General features: G+C 38.9%; 1 protein-coding gene across 3 annotated transcripts in view; it reads right to left on the bottom strand.

Annotated features, from left to right (window-relative positions):
- The window catches only part of micu1 (mitochondrial calcium uptake 1), a 117,263-nt gene that overhangs the window by 12,896 nt on the left and 82,366 nt on the right, over positions 1-22,001 (bottom strand). For all 3 annotated transcript variants that reach the window (XM_059946488.1, XM_059946487.1, XM_059946489.1), the window contains 2 exons: positions 21,343-21,540; positions 11,299-11,436 (listed from right to left, as the gene is read on the bottom strand). In XM_059946488.1, the coding sequence (XP_059802471.1) occupies positions 11,299-11,436; positions 21,343-21,540 (336 nt within the window). The remainder of the gene's footprint in view (positions 1-11,298; positions 11,437-21,342; positions 21,541-22,001) is intronic.

Genomic DNA, 22,001 nt, shown 5'->3' on the forward strand with positions numbered 1-22,001 from the left:
TTGCACTTTCTTCAACAACTATATCAATTAAGTTTTGTAGTTCTTCCTCCATACTTGCAATTAACACAGTGTCATCCGCATATCTGAGATAATTGATGTTTTCACTGCCAACTTTGATTCCCAAGATGTCTCTTAATTTTTGTAATATTGTTTCACTGTACACATTAAACAAATCAAGGGAGAAAACACACCCTTGTCTAACGCTTCTCTTGATTTTAATAAACTGACTCACTTCTCCATCTATTCTTACAGTGGCAGTTTGTTCCCAGTACAGATTTCTGATTATATGGAGGTCTTACGAAGCTAGATCTAGAGTTTCCTGTAATATTTCAAATAACTTATTGTGCTTCACTTTATCAAATGCTTTTCTGTAGTCGATAAAACAAACAAATCCTTTTGCCTTGAATAGCTCATTCTGATAGTATCCTTAACATCAGTATCGCGTTTCTTGCACCTTTGTCTTTCACAAAACCACACTGTTCTTTACCTATTTCAACTTGTATCTTACTTTTAGCTCTTGTCATCAAAATTCTTATAAGAATCTTGGTGATATGACTCATTAAACTTGTGGTCCTATGTAATTCACATTCTATTGCTTCAGGTTTCTTAGGAAGAGTGATAAATACTGATTTTTTTCATCTCTTCTGGTATTATTCCAGTCTGTTAAATGTCATTGATTAAATCAGTAGGTTTTTCAATTCCATGATCTTCAAGAGCGATAATTTGTTCTATTACTAATTCATCAGGACCTGCTGCCTTTCCTTTCTTCATCTTATTTATTCCATTATGAACTTCTGATTTTAAAATACTTGGACCTTCAATGTTCTTTGTAATTTTTGGTTATTTGCCTCGAATGTCTTCAAACAATTGCTGAATATACTCAGTCTATCTGTTCATAATCTCATCTTTTTCCATGATAATGGTACCGTCCTTTGCTTTCAAAGATCCACCTGAAGAACAGAGGAGCTTTTTACCAGTGATATTCTTGATTTGTTAATGTAACCTTTTTGGATCAGTAATAGGGATTCTTTCAAGTTGCTCACATTTAACCATTCTTCTTTGGTTTTTTTGACATAAGCTTTTAACTTTTTTATCTAAGGACTTATATTCTATAGGATTTGCTTTCTCCGTCTCCTTTTTTCCATTAGATTTTTGATTTCATCTGTAATCCATTTATTCTTTGTGCTTTTTTTCTTTTTTAGGAACCACTGACTTTGCTGATCCTACCAAGACATCCTTTAGATCATCTTGCCGCTGTTGTTGTGTGATACATTTTGTGAGATTGACCATGGTTTTCTTAGCAAATAGATTCTAGGAAACCTAGTATCTAGAAAGTGGTTTGCTATTGCCTTCCATTGGGCGAACTAAAGAAATCGCCATTTCTCTTCCCAAATGTTTATCCGCCTGTACTATAGCTGTTGTCATTTGAGGTCCTAGCTCATCCACCTTCTCTGTCAAAGTTCAGTTACTAAACCTACTCGATCTGCCATTGGCCTTCGCTCTTATCCTAAACAGGAACCTTTGCAGGTGCTACCTTTCCAGGTCAGAGCAGCTGGGAGCAATGAATGATTAACTCCACTTTCCCCAAAACTCTGAAAGTCCAAAATCAGAACCTTGTCGCCGGTTGCAGTTTAGAGTCATACCCAGGACCCGTTGAAAGAGTACAGAGAAAATTTACAAGGATATTGCTGGGTCTGGAGTTATAAGGAAGGATTGAATAGGTTCAGACTGTATTTTTTAGAACGTAGAAGATTGAGAGGAGATTTGATAGAGGTATACAAAGTTAGGAGGGATAGAGGCTTTTTTCACTGACGTTGGGTGGGACTATAACCAGAGGTGATGGCTAAAGGGTAAAAAGTGAGAAGTTTAAGCGGAAACTTCTTCACTCTGAGGGTTGTGAGAGTGTGGAATGAGCTGCTAGTACAAATGGTCCATGTGAGCTTGAATTCAATGCTTAAGAGAAGTTTGGATAGGTGCATGGATAGTAGCTATGGAAGGCTATGGTCCTGGTCCAGGTCGTTGGGAGTAGACAGTTTAAATGGTTTTCAGCATGGACTAGATGAGCTAAAGGGCATGTTTCTGTACTGAACTGTACAGAATTATTTCTGTAAATAATTTTTTAAGCCCCATCTTTATGTTCTACATCCTTTGGAGGCAATTTCTTGCCTCATCTTCAAACTGGATTGAAGAGTACTGCGATTTGTGCCGTGTACTCCTCACACCATTGTGAATGGCACAGATACTCAAGGTGCAGATAAAAGTTCTCAGTTCAAAGTAAAGTTTATTATCAAAGTACATATTTGTCACCATAAACAACCCTGAGATTCATTTTCTTTCAGGCATACTCAATAAATCATTAACAGAATAATAGCTGTAATAGAATCAATGAAAAGACTGCACTAACTTGGGTCTTCAACCACTGTGCAAAAGACAATAAATTATGCAAATACAAAAAATAATAATAATAAATAAATAAGCACTAGATATCAAGAACATGAGACAATGAGTTCTTGAAAGTGAGTCCATAGGTTGTGGAAACATTTCATAGATGAGGCAAGTGAGGTTATCCCCTTTCGGTACTGATGGTGCTATCGAAAGCGTGTGACAGCTCACTGCTAGTTAAGAAGTTAAGAAATCCAACAAAAACATCACTGACATCACCTTTTCTGTGATAAATTGTGTTAAATTATCACTGCAAACAGTGAGGGGGCGAGCAATAGTGAGGCGAGTCCAGACATCTAAACAGTGGCCCAGCTTGGAGGCAATAGCCGATTTCACTCACTCTCCATGATGTCCACACCCTTTTCCAGGGCGCCAGAGCTCATCACTGTTCTGTTGGTAGGTCAACTTAAGCGCCAGCCCAGACAGACTGAAAGGGCCGATTTTGCTCGCTGTCTGCGATGTTCATTTCTCTCTCCAGGACGACAGAACCTATCACTGTTCTGTTGTTTGGTCAACTTAAATGCACACCAGATAGACTGAAAATATAGGGTGTTGGCATCCGAGATGAGCGCCGATTTTGCTTGCTCTCTGCAAGGCTATGAAGACTGCCCCAGCTGCAGTGCTTCATGCCCACTAACATGACAAGCTGAATAAAATGAGGTTTTGGTCTTACACCGGGGTTTGGATCTAAGGACTCAATTTGGTTTGGAAAGTTATTGTTCGCTTCAATTGTTTGCATGATTTGTGTTTTTTTTCTTTCTCTTGCGCACTGGGTCTTTTACTTTTTTCTTTAAATTGGTTCTTACGGGTTTCTTGCTTTGTGGCTAAATGTAAGCAAACAAATCTCAAGGTTGAAATATTTATACATTCATTGATAATAAATGTACTTTGAATTTTTTAATACCAACAATCACCAGAGCAGTGACTTATCCAGAAAGGTACAGAATTTGCAGAAAATTTCTGTTCTTTAATTTCAGGGTCAACTCTGCACTAATGATATTGCCATTAGTAGCTATAATCCCATGAGCTAAATTCCCCTCCTCTGTTCCAATCCCCTTGTCACTCAAATATCCTCCAAACATACTAACTTTCTACCAAGTCTTTGGTTGTTTCTCCCCATACTTTATTTCAGAATGAATTTTTCTTTTTCATAAGAGATTCTGCAGATTCTGGAAAACTTGAGCAACACTCACAAAATGATGGAGGAACTCAGCAGGACAGACAGCATCTCCACCTCATTTCTTTCCAGTCCTGTTGAAGAATCTTAGCCCAAAATATAAACTCGTTTATTTTCCTCTGTACACGCTGCTCAACTTGTTGAATTCCCCCAGCACTTTGCTTATGTTGTATTTTTCTTTCATGACTTTCCAATGAACCTCTGTCAAAGCCAATAAGTTCAAAGCATGTAAATGACAGTCACTCTCTGTATAAATGTTCATGGCCTACAAGTTGTTTACTAAATCCTTGGTTCTGAGACTTCCTGCTGCCAACTATCATTAAAATTTTGATGCTAACATACCAGAAGCTAATGTTTTTCCCAAGAGGAGAACAGGAAACAAAATGACAGAGGATGTTCAAAGTTCAAAGTAAATTATTATCATATATGTTGCAATATACTACCTTGAGATTAATCTTCTTGCAAGCATTTACAGGAAAGAAAGTAGAACAAAATATTATAAAAAAAAATTATACTTAAAGTCTGACAAACAACCTAAATGCAGAAGACAAACTGTGGAAATAAAAATATACTGAGAACAGGAATTGTACGAAGTTCTTGAAAGTGAGGCCATAGGTTGTAGAATTAGTTCAGAATAGTGGTGATTGAAGTTATCTGTGCTGGTTCAGGAGTCTGATAGTTGTAGGATAATAACTGTCCCTGAAACTGCTGGTGTGGGACCCAGAGCTTCTGTACCTTTGATGATTTTAGGGAAATAAAGTTACAGCCTGGATGGTGGGGGCCCTTGATGATAGATGCTGCTCTTTGTGTAAGTATGCTCATTAAGGGAGAGGGCCTTACCTGTGATGGACTGGGCTGTATCCACACTTTCTGTAGACTTTTCCATTCCTGGGGATTGATATTTCCATACCAAGCCATGATACAATTAGATAGGATACTTTCCCCTGTGCATCTCTAGACATTTATCAAAGTTCTTGTTGACATGCCAAATCTATGCAAACTTCTAAGAAAGTTGAGGCACTGAGAAGGCAGCAGTTTGAGAAGTGGCAGAGATATAATATAGTTTCATATAGAATAATATAGAAGCTCCCAAAGAGAATCTCTGTGCAATAAGGTAGTCAATCATGAAGGATATTAGAGAAGAGATTCTCAGGAGATAGTGCTATGTCAGTACTTTTAGTGACAGAAATTCAGATAAAATTGAAACATTGTAAAATATAAATGAAAAATCTATCTAGTGCCAGACTCGCATTCTAAACAAACTATCCATAACTAATACATTAAATTTGACAGCGATTGTTGATGTAAACAATGGCTGGACCGTGCTCAGTCTGACCCTGGATTTGTGCTCAATGATCACCCAACCCACCCCATCATGTATAGTGATACCACCATAATTGTACTGACTAATTGCAGACAAGCATCGGCTAAATGACTTTGATCCCCAGTTCTACTGTAATCTCGTGTATGAATAATGGGCCACGATTGTTAACCAGGGCTCCCAATCATTTATCTCAGGGCCCTGCCCCAGAATGCCTTAAAGTCCACGAGTGTTCCTATTGTCAAAGGCTTGTTTCTGTTTTTTGGTATCTCTGTTAGACATTTAAAAACAGCTGAAAATTATTTAAATTAAATATATGAATAAAATTTCAAATCCCCCCTGGAACTTTGAGACAATCGGGTAAGTACATGAATAGGAAAGTTTTGAGACATATATGCCAACATGGGCAAATGTGACTAGCTTAGGTAAGTGCCTTGGTTGGCATGTACAAGTTGGCCTGAGGAGCCAGCTTCCATGCTGTAATACTTTCTGACTCTCACCCTATAACTACCAGCATTACACAATTTAACATAATGCAACCCAATTTCAGAATATCAATGTGATTAATAAAAGATGCAGAGCAGATTAACAAAAAATGTTGTCAGGACTTGATGGCTTATGAAGTGGGATGGGAAAGGCCAGGCTTGTTTTCCTTGGAGCAAAACAGGCAGAGGGGTGACCTTATCGAGGTTTATAAGATTATGACAGACACAGATTAGATGGATGATCACTGTCCTTTCTCCCCCAGAATAAAAGTCCAGTACTAGAGGACATAGGTATAGCCGGAGAACCCGAGAGACAACCTTTTCCATAGAGGTTAGTGAGTATATGGAATGAACTGCCAGAGAAAGTCTTAGGTGTGGGGATAATTATAGTGTTTAGAAAACATTTGAACAGGTACACAGATAGGGAAGGTTAGGAGGGGTGTGGGCCGAATGTGACCAGCTCAGGAAGGCACCTTGGCTTACATGGATGAGTTGTATAACTCCATGACTGTGATATCACTGCTTTATTAGAGTGCAGCCAAAAATTGTCACTGGTTCAAATATCAGACAAGTAAATTCAACTGGCCAAAACTCCATCGCTGTGAAATATTTTACCTGGTATAACGTAATTCTTGTTAACCAGGGCTCCCAATCATGTATCTCAGGGCTTTCTCGACACTTTACCACAGGAGGTCATAGTGATGAAATGATAGGAATTTGCTGGAAATGGAACACTGATACTTAAGATGATTTATGGCTCTCTCTGCATTCTGTTTCTGTATTAATTTTGGTTAATTGTTTTAAACAGGATGCTATGGATCTCTCTTGGGACACTAGAGAGCTAGGCTCTGTGCATCTCTACATTCTATATTAAAAAGTTTCTAAAGTAATTATGGAAAATGGAACATCTATCAAAACTTTACAAAATCAAAGTTGTATTCTAGCACCAAAGTGTCGCACTAAAATGCTAATTCTCTTTTATTATTGAAAACACCTCAGCATACACAAGCACCATTTGCCCAACAATTTAGTTTACAAAAGGAGGAATTCCTAATAAATAATACAATGGATAGCAGAATCTGAGAATCCATGTTGATCTACCTTTATTGTGAAATGGAGAAACCACAGAACCAAGTTTTAAAGATAAGATGGCAGGTCATGCTGTATTCGAGAAAATGGGTCAATAGATTTCTCTATGTATTGGTGCCACTTTGAATTAAATAAATATTTCAAAAAGTGAAATGCCATAGGCACAGAAAAATAAAGATATTTTAGGTAGACAAAATAGCAAGAAAAGGCAACAGAGTGGCACAGAGCCAGGATTACTGCTACACTGCTCCAAAACTCCTAGCTTCAGGTGCTGTCTGTGGAGAGCTTATATGTTCTCTTTGTAGTCACATGGGTTTCTGAGGTCCTTCTATGTTCCCAAGGACGTGCTGGTTGCGAGGTTAATTTAGCTGTCCAATTACTCCTTGTTAGGCAAATGGCAAGAAAGAAATCAGTACAGAGTTGATGCGAATATGAGAAAAAAGTACTTATAGGAAAAGGTTAGTGAATGGGGGTGATATAGTGACTTGATGGAACAAACAGCTTTCCATGTCATAATAAAATATGAGCTCATATACGTAAAAAACAATAACACAAAAGAAGCAGGTTTCAGTTAATCTACCTGGAATCTCAGATTCCCTACTGTTTTCTTCCTAGATCTGAGTGTTCATATTTGGAGAAGGGGAAAGTTTATTGAATAAATGTAGATCTTCATAAAATTCAAATCAATGAACAATAATCTTTTTTTTTCAGTGGAAGTAGTGGAGCTCAAACAAAAGGAGGAAGCAGTGAGAGTGCTTCTCAGTTACGTAAATACAGCTTAAATTGAGTAGTAAAATGCTTCATGTAATCACAGTGGTTCTCCTGCTACTCAAGACTACTGTAAATGTGCTAGTTCTCTTGACAGGTCAAAACACACTCACATAAACTCAAATTTAGCCCATAAAATTGAAGTGGTATATGCTGCTAAAATTCACAAGGGTCTGTATTTCACCAAGTGTTCAGAGAGAAACTGGCCTGTAATAGTGCTGTACAATGTGATGCAAAGCATTAAAAAAAATTGGAGGAACTCAGCAGGCCATACAGTATCAATGGAGGGAAATGGACAGTTGAACATTTTGGATTATGTGGTTCAGATAAAGGGTTTTGAATTGCTGAATTCCTGGCCTGAGTTCCTTCAATTTGTTGTGTTGCTCTAGATTTCTGCATCAGCAATCTCCTATGTTTCTCTGTCCAAGTGCATGCTCAATAATGGGGAAGAACACAGCTCCACGCTCAGAATGTATTGCTGTGCTGGGGCACAGGTCCTAATGTGAGGCACGATCCAGTGTTTGGACAATTTAAATGCTGGCCCAGATAGATTGAAAAGGCAGGGTGCTGGAACCAGATGCAAGGGCTGGGCAGATATCGCTTGCTGTTCGGCAAGGTTCACTCCTCTCTCCGTGGTGCTGAAGCTATGAGACTGCTCCAGCTACTGCGTTTCATGTCTGCAAGCTTCACAGCGATTTGCTCTGCTAATATGATGAACGGAGACTGATGCTTTGAGCCTACCCCGGATATTCCAGGGATTCAAATCCATTGACTCAATTTGGTTTGGAATATTGTTGCTTGCTTCTATTGTTTGCACGATTTGGGTTTTTTCTCTTTCTCTGCGCATTGGGTGTTGGGTCTTTTTTTTAAATTGGGTTTTTTTGGATTTCTTGCTGATGAAGTTTTAAGGGCATTGGCGAGGTAAGAAATGATTCTTGGACTCTTGTAAATAACGGGTTAAAATTGCAAAGGAACTCCTGTTTATTCTGCTCTGAGTGATCCGCCTGAGGCTGGTTTCACACTAATGACCTTGCAGATGTCCCTTATGGGGGTTGGGTTCTGCTTACTGGTCACACACATCCTGCCTTATGGTTTCGCATGAATTGAGCTAAGTACCCTCGTTTGTTTAGGAAAAGGGAGGACTCACAGACAAGGCAGGAATGAACATCTGTCTGTAATTAAGTCAGGGACTAGCAAAGGGAATAACTGATAAGGACTGGACAGTACATCCACCTATAATTAAAACCTTGATTAGTGGTCTCTCTTATCTAATCAATTAAATTTTGCTCCAACAGACTTGGTGGGAATAACAGTTGAACTACGTGCTTTTAGTCTTTCATGTTCTATAAATTGTAATGCATCTGCACGTTAGACAGAGGTCCGATATGAGACCCCAGGAGGGTCCCTCTGGTGTTGGGCTCTGCATCTCTCGCTGGCTGAGTTCGGACAAATAAACTGGTGAAAAGGATAAAGTAAAGAACTGTTTGTGGAGTGGTTATTGGTCCAGCGAATTTAAGTTTACATTGCTTTGTGGCTGCTTGTAAGCAGACAAATCTCAAGGTTGTATAATTTGTTCATTATAAATGTACTTTGAATCCTTGAATCCTATTTATCTAAGAGCGTAAATTATATCACCTACTTCAATTGGCAGAATCAGCTGAAGTTTGTAACTTTGTGAAAGATCACATTAACCTTTTCTTTGGATAACTGCTGAATCACTACATTGTTGCATACATAACTTAAAAACTTGTTAACTAATGGTTACTGGAAAAGTACGGTTAGTGGTCTGTATTAAAACAATAATGCATAGCTAAGATCTTAGCTTAGTCAGTTCGCTACCCAATCAGAATGCATTGAAATGGAATCCCATTTTGGAAAACTAAGAAATGGTCAAGAGAATGAGGGGATAGGGTTAGCTCAGAATAATACCATGAATGGAATTCTAATGGAACTGATGAGTAATTTGCTGTTACAAAACCTGCAGCTGTCAGCCTTTACTACATTTATTTTGGTGCCCAACTACCAGTTGCAGAGAAAATGTCAATTCTGAATGATAGCAACACACCAAAATGCTGGTGGAACGCAACAGGCCAGGCAGCATCTATAAGGAGAAACACTGTCGACGTTGGCCAGAAACGTCGACAGTGCTTCTCCCTATAGATGCTGCCTGGCCTGCTGCGTTCCAACAGCATTTTGTGTGTGTTGCTTGAATTTCCAGCATCTGCAGATTTCCTCATGTTTGCTTTTAAATTCTGAATGATAACTCATTTCCCTATTTGTAAAGGAATGATGCAGGGTTATGCCCAACACATCGACAATTCCTTTCTCATCACAAATGCTGCTCAACCCAGAGTTTCTCCAGCAGATTGTTTGTTGCTCCTTATGAACACAGATGTTACACCAATGATAAATTAATTGAGTTGAAGTTTAAAGGTATTTGACACTACTCTTCTGGAGGTAATTTGTACGTAAAGTGCCATAAGGTATATAAATTAGTTACACGAACTGACAAAAATCTTACAGATTAGTGGAGAAATGTGAAAGTGACAAAAAAATAGAAGCACCTAAATGGTGAGAGATTATGAAATTCTGAAATGCAGAGAGTTCATGATATCCTACTGTATAATTCAAGAGGATAATATGTATGATAGTATGTATGTCTAATGAATTATTTTGGAAAGAAAACAATATTATCACACAATGCTCAGTAAACAGAACAGGAAAATAGTAAGGTTTTTCTTCTGTTATATCAGGTATTCCTGAGACCACGTCTGAAAGTCTGCTTACAATAGGTCACCTTATTTAACAAAAGACTGAAAGCAGTTCAGAGAAGAGTTACTGAGTTAATATCAGGAGCAAATAGATTATCTTATGAGGAAAAGTTGCTTGTGATAGCTTTATATCTGCCAGAGTTTAAGAGACTTGATTAAAACATACACAACCATGAGAGGTTTTTACGTGGTGGATTTGGAGAGCATGTTTCCACTTGTGGTAGAATCTTGAACTAAGACTATAATTCAAAAATGTGTGTTGCTAATTTTAGATTGAGATGAGGCAGTATTTTCTTCTCTCAGAGGGTCATGAGATTTGAGACATCTTCTTTAAACAGCAATGACAATACATATTTTAATATTTTAAGACAGATAATTTCTAGATTAAAGAAAGGAAAAAATATTACCAAGGGTAGACAGGAACTTGGAGCTGAGGTTAAATCAGACCAGCTATGGTCTGATAGAGTGGTGCAGCACGTTTATATGGCCAAGTCATTTGCTCCTAAATTGCATATTTTTAAAACAGTCAGAATTCTTAATCTGAATTCTGCATTTTAATTCACAGTTACAGTTGCAGAAAATTGAATGGTCTTTGAAATCTGGCCAGTATGGGAAATGAAATGAAAGGTAAATTAACCGCTTAGTAAGTCTGAATGGATCATATTTAACTCAGACTGCTCTCAAATAAAGCACCCCCTAAACAAATCCTTCCAGTAGAGGATCTCAAAATGTTCTGACTCAAAAAAATGATGAAAAAGTTGCCATACTTACTGCCTGTTACGCCGCTGGTACTTAAGTCAACAATGAAGGTCCTCCATCCATTTCTGTCCTTGGTCACTCAGATGAGAAAAGATTCTTCGTTGTTATTTCCATTATAATTTTGTTTTACCAGTCAGGGTTGTTAACCCTGAGCTGAACCCTGAACCTAGAGGGCTAGTGGACCACAGAGTCTGGCCTCTAGCCTCTGACCTGTTTGGCATAGGTGACCTAACCAAGAGCCAAAGCACAAAGCTGTAACTCCAGCCTACTTTGTTCTCTGGGTCATTGAGGCATGCAAGCCTCCAAACCATGACAAAGTTGTGCTGTAATATGCTAGTACTTAGCTATCACAAAAGAAATCCACAATGCTTTCAGGTTTTCTGGACTGGTTATGAAGAGTGGGGATTAGGGTGCACCCTTCAGCACAAAAAATAAGCCATCAGTATCTTCGCATCAGCATGCAGGCCAATCGGGCCAGGTCCTTACCTCTGCATCCTTGAATTGCTTTTTGATGCTTTTCAACATCGCTTTAAGTTTCTTGGACTGCACGCCACTATATGCCAAAAGCATTCGTCCAAACTGACGCTCTGTGATCCGTCCATTTACAGGCTCCTGCCGCTCAAACTGCAGAAAGGTGTGAAAAAACAAGGTGAGAAGGAAGTTTTCCCATCACCAACAAGAGAAAATCTGCAGATGCTGAAAATCCAAGCAACACACACAAAATGCTGGAGGAACTCAGCAGGCCAGGTAGCACCTGCCGAAGGGTTTTGGCCCGAAATGTTGATTGCACTTTTTTCCATAGATGCTGCCTGGCCTGAGTTCCTCCAGCATTTTGTGTGTGTTGCTAAGTTTTCTTGTTTTAAGACGACATGTTATTTATCTGTTAAGCTGTGATAACTACCAATCAATGCTAATGTCACATTCCTGACTCTTATTCCTACCCTACCATGTCAAACTAAAGCTTGAGAGTGTAATTCTTTGCTATAAGTACTCACATGGGATCTTGGTGTTCAGTAGATACTTGTATCAAGGCTATTCCTTAAAGGTACAATGAGGGTATATTCCATGCAGGAAAATGCTGATCTTGGTTAGAGGCAATTCCTAAGGAATAAATTTATGAGAATTTCTTCCAGAACCACGGTGCCTGATTTGGCACGTGTGGATTTGGTGTTGATCAAAGGAAGGAAGAGAGACCAAATGCTTAATTTCACAAGCAGCAGCAGATAATTATGAGGTAATTTGGCCATGCACTGTCGCTACATTCAGATAGCTGGAAGAGGTAATTAGGCAGGTAAAGAGAAATCATTACTGCTGATCAGATAATTGAGAAACTGGTTTGATGAGAAACCAAATTAGAATGCAATACTTCACAGACAGAATGGTGAAGATTTGGACAGAGGCAAGAAAGTTGTTTCCACTGGTGGGTGAGACTAGAACTGGGGGACATAACCTCAAGATTCGGGTGAGTAGATTTATGTTGGAGATGAGGAAGAACTGCTTTTCCCAGGGAGTGGTGAATCTGTGGAATTCTCTGCTCAATGAAGAAGTGGAGGCTACCTCATTAAGTATGTTTAAGTCAAGGTTGGATAGATTTTTGCAGAGAAGGGTAATTAAGGGTTATGGGGAAAAGGCAGGTATGTGCAGAGGAGTACGTGGCCAGATCAGCTATGATCTTATTGAATGGCAGAATAGGCTTGTCAGGCCAGATGACCTACTCCTGCTCCTATTTCTTATGTTCTTAAAAATAAAAAGAAATGAGGGTTTTTGGATCACAGATCCAAATCACAGATGACCATGATATGGAAGAACGGAATTGCTCAATTGTCTAATTAGCCTATCAATCATCATTTATTAGTTTGAAGTCTTTTACCATTTTAAAATTTCCTTTACTAATTGCGGTGGGTGGACAGGATTTCACAAGCTAATTGGGGAAACAAAGAACTATAAAGAGCTATGCAGGTTGATTCTGTGGTTAAGAACACATGCGGTGCATTGGCCTTCATCAATCATGGGATTGAGTTTAAGAGATGAGAGGTAATGTTCCAGCTATTTAGGACCCTGGTCAGACCCCATTGGAGTATTCTGCTCAGTTCTGGTAGTCTCACTACAGGAAAGATGTGGAAACCATAGAAAAGGTGTAGAGGAGAGTTACAAGGATGTTGCCTGGATTAGGGAGCATGCCTTATGAGAAAAGGTTGTGTGAACTTGGCCTTTTCTCCTTGGAGTGACAGAGGATGAGAGGTGACCCGACAGAGGTGTACAAGATAATGAGAGGCAGTTATTGTGTGAACAGTCAGAGGCTTTTTCCCAGGGCTGAAATGGCTACCATGAGAGGGCATATTTTTAAGGTGCTTGCAAGTAGGAACAGAGGAGATGTCAGGGTAAGTTGTTGTTTTTTTTTTAAAAACGCAGAGAGTGGTGAGTACATGGAATGGGCTGCCGGTGGTGGTGGAGGTGGAAACGATAGGGTCTTTTAAGGGACTCCTGGATGGATACATGGAGCTTAGAAAAACAGAGGGCTACGGGTAGTTCTACTGTAAGGACACGTTTGGCACAGCTTTGTGGGCCGAAGGGCCTGTATTGTGCTGGAGGTTTTCTATGTTTCTAATACACTTATATGAACCAAGTTTGAAGTCCCACAAAACAGAAGTATATATAAAGGATTAAAGCAGAATTCTAATCTCAATCTACAGTATACATTCCAGTCACAAGGAGTTACAATAAACTGAATTTAAGACATGCAGATACCATACAAGAATTCAAATGGCAATGTTAACCACAGTTTTGTAACTTGGCTTTAGGCTACAATGAATGACTCTGATTCCCAAAATGATGAAGGAATTCAGTAATGTAAATATGAGTGTGTCAGCCATGATTAATGGAGACTGAAGAGCAAGGAGAACTTGAGAATATCAATGAACAAATCAAAGGCTTATTAAAGACAATAGATTGAATATGCTTCTCCAACATTCATGACTATGAGAGGGGTCCCAGCAAGAGTACAAAGCATCAACTCTATTTCTCACTTAGTGTTGACGTAAGGTCTCAAACTGAAACATCAACCATCCCTTTGCCTCCGAAGATGCTGCTCAATCACTGAGTTGTACCAGCAGTTTGTTTTACTCTCCCTCTGCAGATGCTATATGATGTGTCATGTATAACGTGCTCCATTTTTAATTCCAGAAAATGCTTTCTAATTAATTATTTATCTCAAATAACACATTTCAAATACTAGTGTAATTAAACATTAGTGGAAATAATAATTTCAACAATTTGTTGGTAACAAATCATCAGGGACATATTCAAAATGTATAAGGTCAAGAATCTTGACATAAGCCACAATTCATTTCCCACATTCCAAAGTCTCATCTGTATTTTATATTAGATTCTCAAAAGCACTAAGTAAAGTTTGCAATTAAACAGATTGTGTTCTCAAAGTCATCATTATTTGTCAGTCCCCCGCACAGAGTTTACTTAGTTTCCATGTGAACCTGTCACATACAGTGCCTTGTAGAAGTATTCAGCCCCCAACCCTTTGTTCACATAAATGAGGATTATAACCAGGGCTTTTGAGCAATTTAACAGAGAAGTTTTACTTGTGAATCACATGCTCCTTTTCCACAGTACAGCCAAAAAACAGGGAAAATTTTAAAGCATGAAAAACTAAAAATTGGAAAATCAAAATACTAGCAGTTCAAAAGCATTAATTCCCCTATGCTCAGTTGAACCATCTCTCACAGCTATTATAGCCAGTAGCTTTTTTTTGGGAGAAATCTATTATCTTTGCTCAATGTGATGGAGCAAGATTTGCCCATTCCTCCTTGTAAAATTGCTCAAGCTGTGCCAGGTTAGTTGGGGGGTAGTCTTGCCGGAGATTTTTGGTCACTTTAAGGTCAGGACTCTAACTGGACCACTCAAAGACATCTATTTTCTTTATTTAAAACCATTCCAGGCAGTGTGTGTTGGGTCGATGTCCTGCTGAAGGACAAACTTCCTCCCCAGTTTAAGCTTTCTGGCAGAGGCAAGCAGGTTTTTATCCAGGATCTCTTTGTATTTATCAGCATTCATTTTCCCATCAATCCTGATCAGATTACTAGACCCTGCTGCTGAAAAGCATCCCCACAGCACGATGCTACCTCAATCATACTTTACAGTAGGGAAGGTGTTTTCTGGCTGATGCACAGTATTAGAATTATGTCACACGTACTGATTAGTATTGAGGCCAAAAAGTTTTACTTTAGTCTTATTCAACTACAGACCTTCTTTCCCAGTATCTTTTAAATCAATGGTTCCCAACCAGTGGGCTGCGGACCGGTACTGGGCCGCAAAGCATGTGCTACCGGGCCATGAGGAAACTATGATTTGGCGATATGAAACAATATGAGTCAGCTGCACCTTTTCTCATTCCCTGTCACGCCCACTGTTGAACTTGAACGCATGCAAGGTCATCAGTCGCCTAAACACAGTGATGGCCTCGTGCGGCCAGTGAGAAGTGCCGTTGCTACTGGCCTGGAGTGCGGACAGGTGGGCGCCACCTCTAAACCGGTTTACCACACCGAATGTTCGTGGGGAACCCGGAGCTAAAATATTCGCAGATGACCTAATTCGGGCTCAGGGTTTCGTAAGTAGCAGAGCAGCTACCTCGCTGCGATCTACTGAAAGTCATCCCTCAAGTCAATCTTTTGTCAGCTGATAGATCCTACGGTGGGGGGGGCAGGCGTATGCCCTGTTGTATTCTTCGCTCAGTCGGTTGCTCTTTCCAGACTGCAACCGCCACGGCCCCGGCACGGAGACCTCCGGCCCTGACCTTGTCCTCTCATCCGACCCACGACCAGCCATAGCTGGCCAAGACATCTGGCAGTGGGCAGGTGGGAGGCTGGAGTTTGGGCCCAGAGGCTGTCTAATGAGGCAATGAAAACTGCTTCGGCACCTTAAGTCCAAGCACCCTGCACTTAAAGACAAACCCATTGAGTTTTTTGAGCAGAAAAAATGTGAGCAAGCAGGACAGAAGCAAGTGCTGATAGCCACGTAAACTAAATTGCGGAATAGACCAGACATAAGGAACCTCCTTCAAGTATTGCTGTACTCTGGTCGTGTTTAACAACCCCCCCCCCCCACCATCGTCGGCCCGTCCGCAAGAGTATTATCAATATTAAACCGGCCCGCGTACACAAAAGGTTGGTGACCTCTGTTTTAAGTGATGGTTTGTAAAGACTTTACAGGCAAGGATATGATTTTTTTTAAAAAAAAGTGGTATGTGTGGCATAAATCTAATACTGTGCATCAGCCAGATATCACCATCCCTACTGTAAAGTGTGGTGGAGGTAGCATCATGTTATGGAAATGCTTTTCAGCAACAGGGACTGGAAATCTGATCAGGATTGATGGGATGATGAATGTTGCTAAATATAGAGACATCCTGGATAAAAGCCCACTTTCCTCTGCCAGAAAGCTTAAACTGGGAAGAAAGTTTATCTCTCAGCAGGATAACAACCCAAAGCACACTTCTGAAGCATGGAGTGGCAAAGGAAGAAAATTCATGTCCTAGAGTGGCCCAGTCAGAGCACTGACTTTAACCTGATTGAACATCTCTGGCAAGATCTCTAGATTGTTGTCTACTGACGCTCTCCAACTAACCTAGCACAGCTTGAGCAATTTTGTAAAGAAGAATGGGCAAATATTGGTCCATCATGTTGTGCAAAGCTAATAGAGACTTATCCAAAAAGACTACTGGCTGTAATAGCGGCGAGGGGTGATTCAACTAAGTAATGAGCAAAGATGAATGAATAATTTTGAACTGCTGACATTTCAGTTTTTGAATTTTTACGTTTTTCGTGCTTTACAATTGTCCCTGTTTTTTGGGGCTCTACTGTGAAAAAAGGAGCTTGGGATTCACAAACAAAAATTCTCAGTGAAATTAATCAAAATCAATGGTTGCAATACTGATTTAAGTGAATGAAGGGTTGGGCACTGAATATTTTTTCCAAAGCACTGTACTGCACCTGAGGAAAGAGTGAATACTTTTTCAGCTTCACAATTTTAGTTTTTAATACTTAGTATATTGTTGACAGTTTTTGGAATTTTTATTTTGATTTGAATGATGCACAATGTTTTGTAGATTAGTTCAAAAAATCTTACTTCAATACATTTTATATTTAGAAAATGAGATAGTAAAATGTGAAAATAGCTGTGAGGGTGAATACTCTTTCAAGACACTGTATCCAAAAATGGAATGGAAACATACCAGGATGAAGCCCATCATCTTCTTTTGGTGCTTTGCCTGTTCCTAATCTCACTAAACATCGCTCCTAAAGATTAAATCTTAACTTGTGTGGTTCTTTGAAAGAAATTGAGAACAGAGGTATTAAGGGGAACTGGAGTATAAATCATTTTGTTTAAAGCTACTATTGTATGCACTGTGGATGGATTCAGAAATGCTCATTTCAAACAGTCACAGAAGGAAATTTCTCAGGAGGCAGCGAGAGCTGTCTTTTGCCCAAAAGAAATTCATTGCTCTAAGGATGATCAGCTTAAACTTGTAACTTGTAATCCTGGAACACAACCTGATGATATTGACATTGAGATATCCTCAAACATTTTGGACAGAAACACAATTCTAAAGTATTTTTTCTTCTTAAAAATATCAATAACTATATCAGATTCTGCCCCTGAGATTAGATATCTAACTGTGCACATGAACACTGTTTCCCTTCGCTGATTAAACAGCTCTCAGTTGAGTAGCTGCAGATTAAAGGCAACATAACTAATATAGTGAAGATGCTGCTAAAATAACAAAAGGGAGTTTCAAAGCTGTTATCTTAAACTTTTAAGCCCTTTAGAAAAAAAACTGTTTACACTTTCAAAGCAATACATCAAAACCAGCAATGTGAATGACATGAAAAGTGGGTATACAGATACAGAACATTGATAAAACAAAAACTGGACACGTAGGCTTAAAAAGAAATTCAATTTTCACAGGCAAACAAGGATGCACTCCTTCCCCATTCCTCACCACCAAAGCGTATTCATTAAAATATTAAAAACTTCAAATTTCCAACCACTCCCACGAGCGATCCCAATTCATTTAGAGGCTAATTTCTGCCAGCAGTAAATGGGAGCTAACATTTTGTCGCTGAGACTGCATGATACTAGTGTAATAAAATTCAAGCTTTTTGGTCCACAGCCAAAATGATGCAAATTGTAATTTTCTTTTCTATATATTTTAGATCATGAGACAGATAAGTGAGGAAAGGGGGAAATGAATATTTAAATGGTTTTACAGAGTGATGCCACACTGTGTAACTTTAACTCAAAAAATTATATTTACATATTTTCAAAGTTTGTAGAGACTTTATAAGCTCTAGCACAAAAGCATGGGTAGCATTAATACAAAAAGAAATTAAGAGATAGTGATTTTTTAATTTTTTTTATTTTAAAAATGCAGTGCCACATTTTTGGCAACAGTCTCATTTCACAAAGGATGATCCCGGGAATAAAAGGGCTAATGTACAAGGAGCGTTTGGTGGTTCTGCATCTGTACTTGCTGGAGTTTAGAAGAATGAAGAAGGATCTTGTTGAAATCTATCAAATATTGAAAGGCCCAAATAGAGTGAATGTAGAGAGGATGTTTCCTATAGTGGGGGAGTCTAGGATTGGAGGCCACAGCCTCATAACAGAAGGATGTCCTTTTAGAACAGCGATGATGAGAAATTTCTTTAGCTAGGGGTGGTGTGGACGCCAAGTCATTGGGTATACTTAAGGTGAAGGTTGATAAGTTCTTGATTAGTAAGGATGTCAAAGGCAGAAGAATGAGGATGAGAGGGATAACAAATTGGCCATGAACGAATGGCAGAGCATAATCGATAGGCTGAATTGCCTACTTTAGCTCCTCTATCTTATAGTCAAACACTGTTAAATGCAGTAACTGTTACAGAGGCAAATGTCCACAGAAAAAAACTCTGATGATCCACTTTGTGTGTCAATCCTGACTTCTTGGTACAGTATCTGGGTGCTGATGCCTTTAATTCCCTCAAAGTACCAAAGCCCAGGTTCCCACACCTCCTTTAAACCCATTTCCAACACTGAAAACCAATGGAATGAGTGCATTTTCCATGCTTTACAGAAACTCAGTGTTCTGTTTCCTGTGCTTTCTATAAACTTACTAAGTTTACTAAAAACTTTATTAAACTATGAGTATTCATTGGAATAACATCTAGTAGTCCAGAACACCTGCGTTTGTAGTGCTTTATTGTCTGTTGCATGGAATTGGAGTCTTGAGCTTGTCACATTACAGAGTTTTACTGTGCACAATGCCCTGGCTAAGCCATCTGCTCTATTTCTGATTTTGTTTAAAACTAATTCAAATGCAGGAAGGAACAGGAGTCAGACATCCAGCAGACAAGCTTATTCATGAAATATTCACTTCCCCATGTGAAGCTCAGAACCAGTTTTTTAAAATTTGCAAATGTGCATAGTTACCATCAAACCTAGTTGGCTCTTAATCCTTCAGCTATTTTTGATTTTGAAAGATTTCAGAAATCCTTTCCACATCCGTCCCTTAAATAGTTTTGTTTTACAAATAAACATTAATTGACACCAACTTGATACTTGTATTGCTGATCCCCAAATATGATTGGAATGTTTTATCTCTCTGGTACAGGTGGGGTTATGAAGGTTTGCTTTCCTAGAAAATGGTGCATATCATTATTTTTCTTAACACAAAGTCACATTATCTCTGCATCATTAAATGGAAGATGAAAAAATACTTACTTTCCTTTTCAAATAAGTTCACTGACAGCAAATTTATTCTAGATCTCATATTTTTGAGTAGTGATTTATGAATTCGCTAAGAGTGTATTTCCATTACCTAAACAGTCATAATACCAGTGGGGGGGGGGGGTCACCTGCAGCTTGTTATTAATTCTCTTCCTTACTGAGCTTGCATCTAAGTACATATGTGTTGCTGAAGTAACTTACTTTTTAAATCTCCTGAAGGATTAGCTTAAAATCATATGACCGAATGTACATTCACAATTCAAGATTGCTTTTGCACATCTGTCCAGGTACCTCAGTAAACATATCTGAAACATTTTGACTTAAGCCAAGATTTACAACATCATATTTCTTCCCAAAGCTACATAATACATCTATTGTGCATTAACCACTTGTCAAATTCTGTAGCATTCTTTTTCTATTGATGCCATAAGTCTCCATGGATTATTCAGCGGTTAAACAACTAAAGCACATTCTGGATCGAGGAAGGAAATGTTTTCCAATGAGTAATGTCAAGCATTTGAAATGGTAAAATCCCTGAAACCATGACAATAAGTTGATTGTATAGGGATGACTGCAGATGCAGGTACAAATTTCCTTCCTCGATACCCATTCCAACTTCAAAGTGAATTAGTGGCATAAAGAAAAACAAAACTGCAAATAGAAAAGGAAATGAGACATGGTAGGGTAGATCCTACTGACCTAATTCCCATCACACTCACACTATCAGATCAGGACACAGAGCTTATCTTGCTAGACAAATGGTGGTGAGGCCATCAAAAAAAAAAATCAGCAAAGTGGGCCTAACCCCAAAGCACCCTTTTGGGAGCTGGACACTCCAGTTTCAACTTTGTTGTCTGTGTCAGTTGTGAATTATTTAAACACACTTGACAGCGATATTAAAAAACTGTTAAAACTAAATAAAAACTTAAACCAAATAATAAAACAATTCACCTTTCATTTTGTGTCCTAATTCACCACTGCACAATTGGCACTAAAATCACTGGGGCTTTGGATCCTGCAGCAGGCCAGTTTGTGCTACTAAACTCCACTTGACTGTTGCCTAAATGGCTAAATAATGGCTGTTCTATTTTAAAATATCCATATTAATTAACAAATTCAGACCACCAACATATGGGATGTGATACAAGAGCACTATATCCCTAGGATTTCTGCAATTCATTCACACAAGTACCACAGAAGGAAGCTATAATATCACAAGGAGGAGAAAATGGAAACTTCACATAGATCATTCACATATTACATATCCTTTGTTGACTAAAGGACGGATCAGAACTGGGCAGAGACATTGATGTACACCTCACAGTGCTTGTGATTTCTCCAGAGAAAAGAAAAAAATCTATTCCAAATGCCAAGTACCCTCCACTCCAGATTCTTTACATCTGTGTTCTTGTCAAGCGACCTTCTATCTTGGAAGCAGTGCATCATATTTCCTATTAAATGCCCACTTGTGGGTTTCAGCAGATTGGCAGCTCATTGGCAGAGTTATAAGATATGCCAGAATGGAATAAAAATCTATTTCAATTCCCAATCTTGGTACAACCTTTGTTTGACATATCAATCAAAATTTGCCATTCCATCTTGCTCCAAAGTATATTGTCGCAAGGTCCAATTTACTGTGATTGTAATCTGCTTGTCACAGCCTCCCTTACCTTGACAACCAGATCAGTATTCAAGCTGCATAATAACAAATTACATTTAAAGCCATATAAAATAGAAAAACTATATGGTTCTTACCTCCAGTTTAAGAACATCCTGTTGCAACTTGCGCTGAAACTCCAGGAAATGTTTGATAGTCAGTTTTCCCTTCAGACCAGCACCAAAGAAATAAGTGGTGAGTGCGGAGCTAACGCTGGATTTCAGTGTGTTGCCTGTTGTGGTGCGATCTCGGTGACGCATGCCTATACTGGTCTGGGATCGAATAATACTTTGAACCTGCGAAATGAAAAGAGAAGTCAAGCTTAAAAATCCTTTCTGTAACGTAAGAAGGCTGAGGCTTGGGCACTGATTAGTCATGCTGGCCATCAACATAACAATAATATTAATACCTTTGATATTTCATAACAGACCTTCGATAACAAATATCCTTTTTGTATGTTTTCAAGCCTTTGAAAATAAGACTATGTAACACCAGAACTCCAAATTTCTTGATTTCCAGCAAGCTACACAAAGAAAGCAAAAAGCACAGAGCAGAGTTTTGTCAGAAAAGGATAACAGCTAGAGCGGGTGTGGGTGGATGTTTGGGAGCAGGGAAGATTAGTAGCAAAGAGATAGGGTTGGGGTGCCAGAGCAAGACAGAAATTAGGCACCCAACATGTTTTGGGCACACTTAATGATTAGTTTTATTTGTCACATTCTTCAAATCGTACAGTTAAACATGACTTTCTGCATCAGGT

This window comes from Hypanus sabinus, chromosome 21 (assembly GCF_030144855.1).
Source record: "Hypanus sabinus isolate sHypSab1 chromosome 21, sHypSab1.hap1, whole genome shotgun sequence".
Classification (NCBI taxonomy): domain Eukaryota; kingdom Metazoa; phylum Chordata; class Chondrichthyes; order Myliobatiformes; family Dasyatidae; genus Hypanus; species Hypanus sabinus.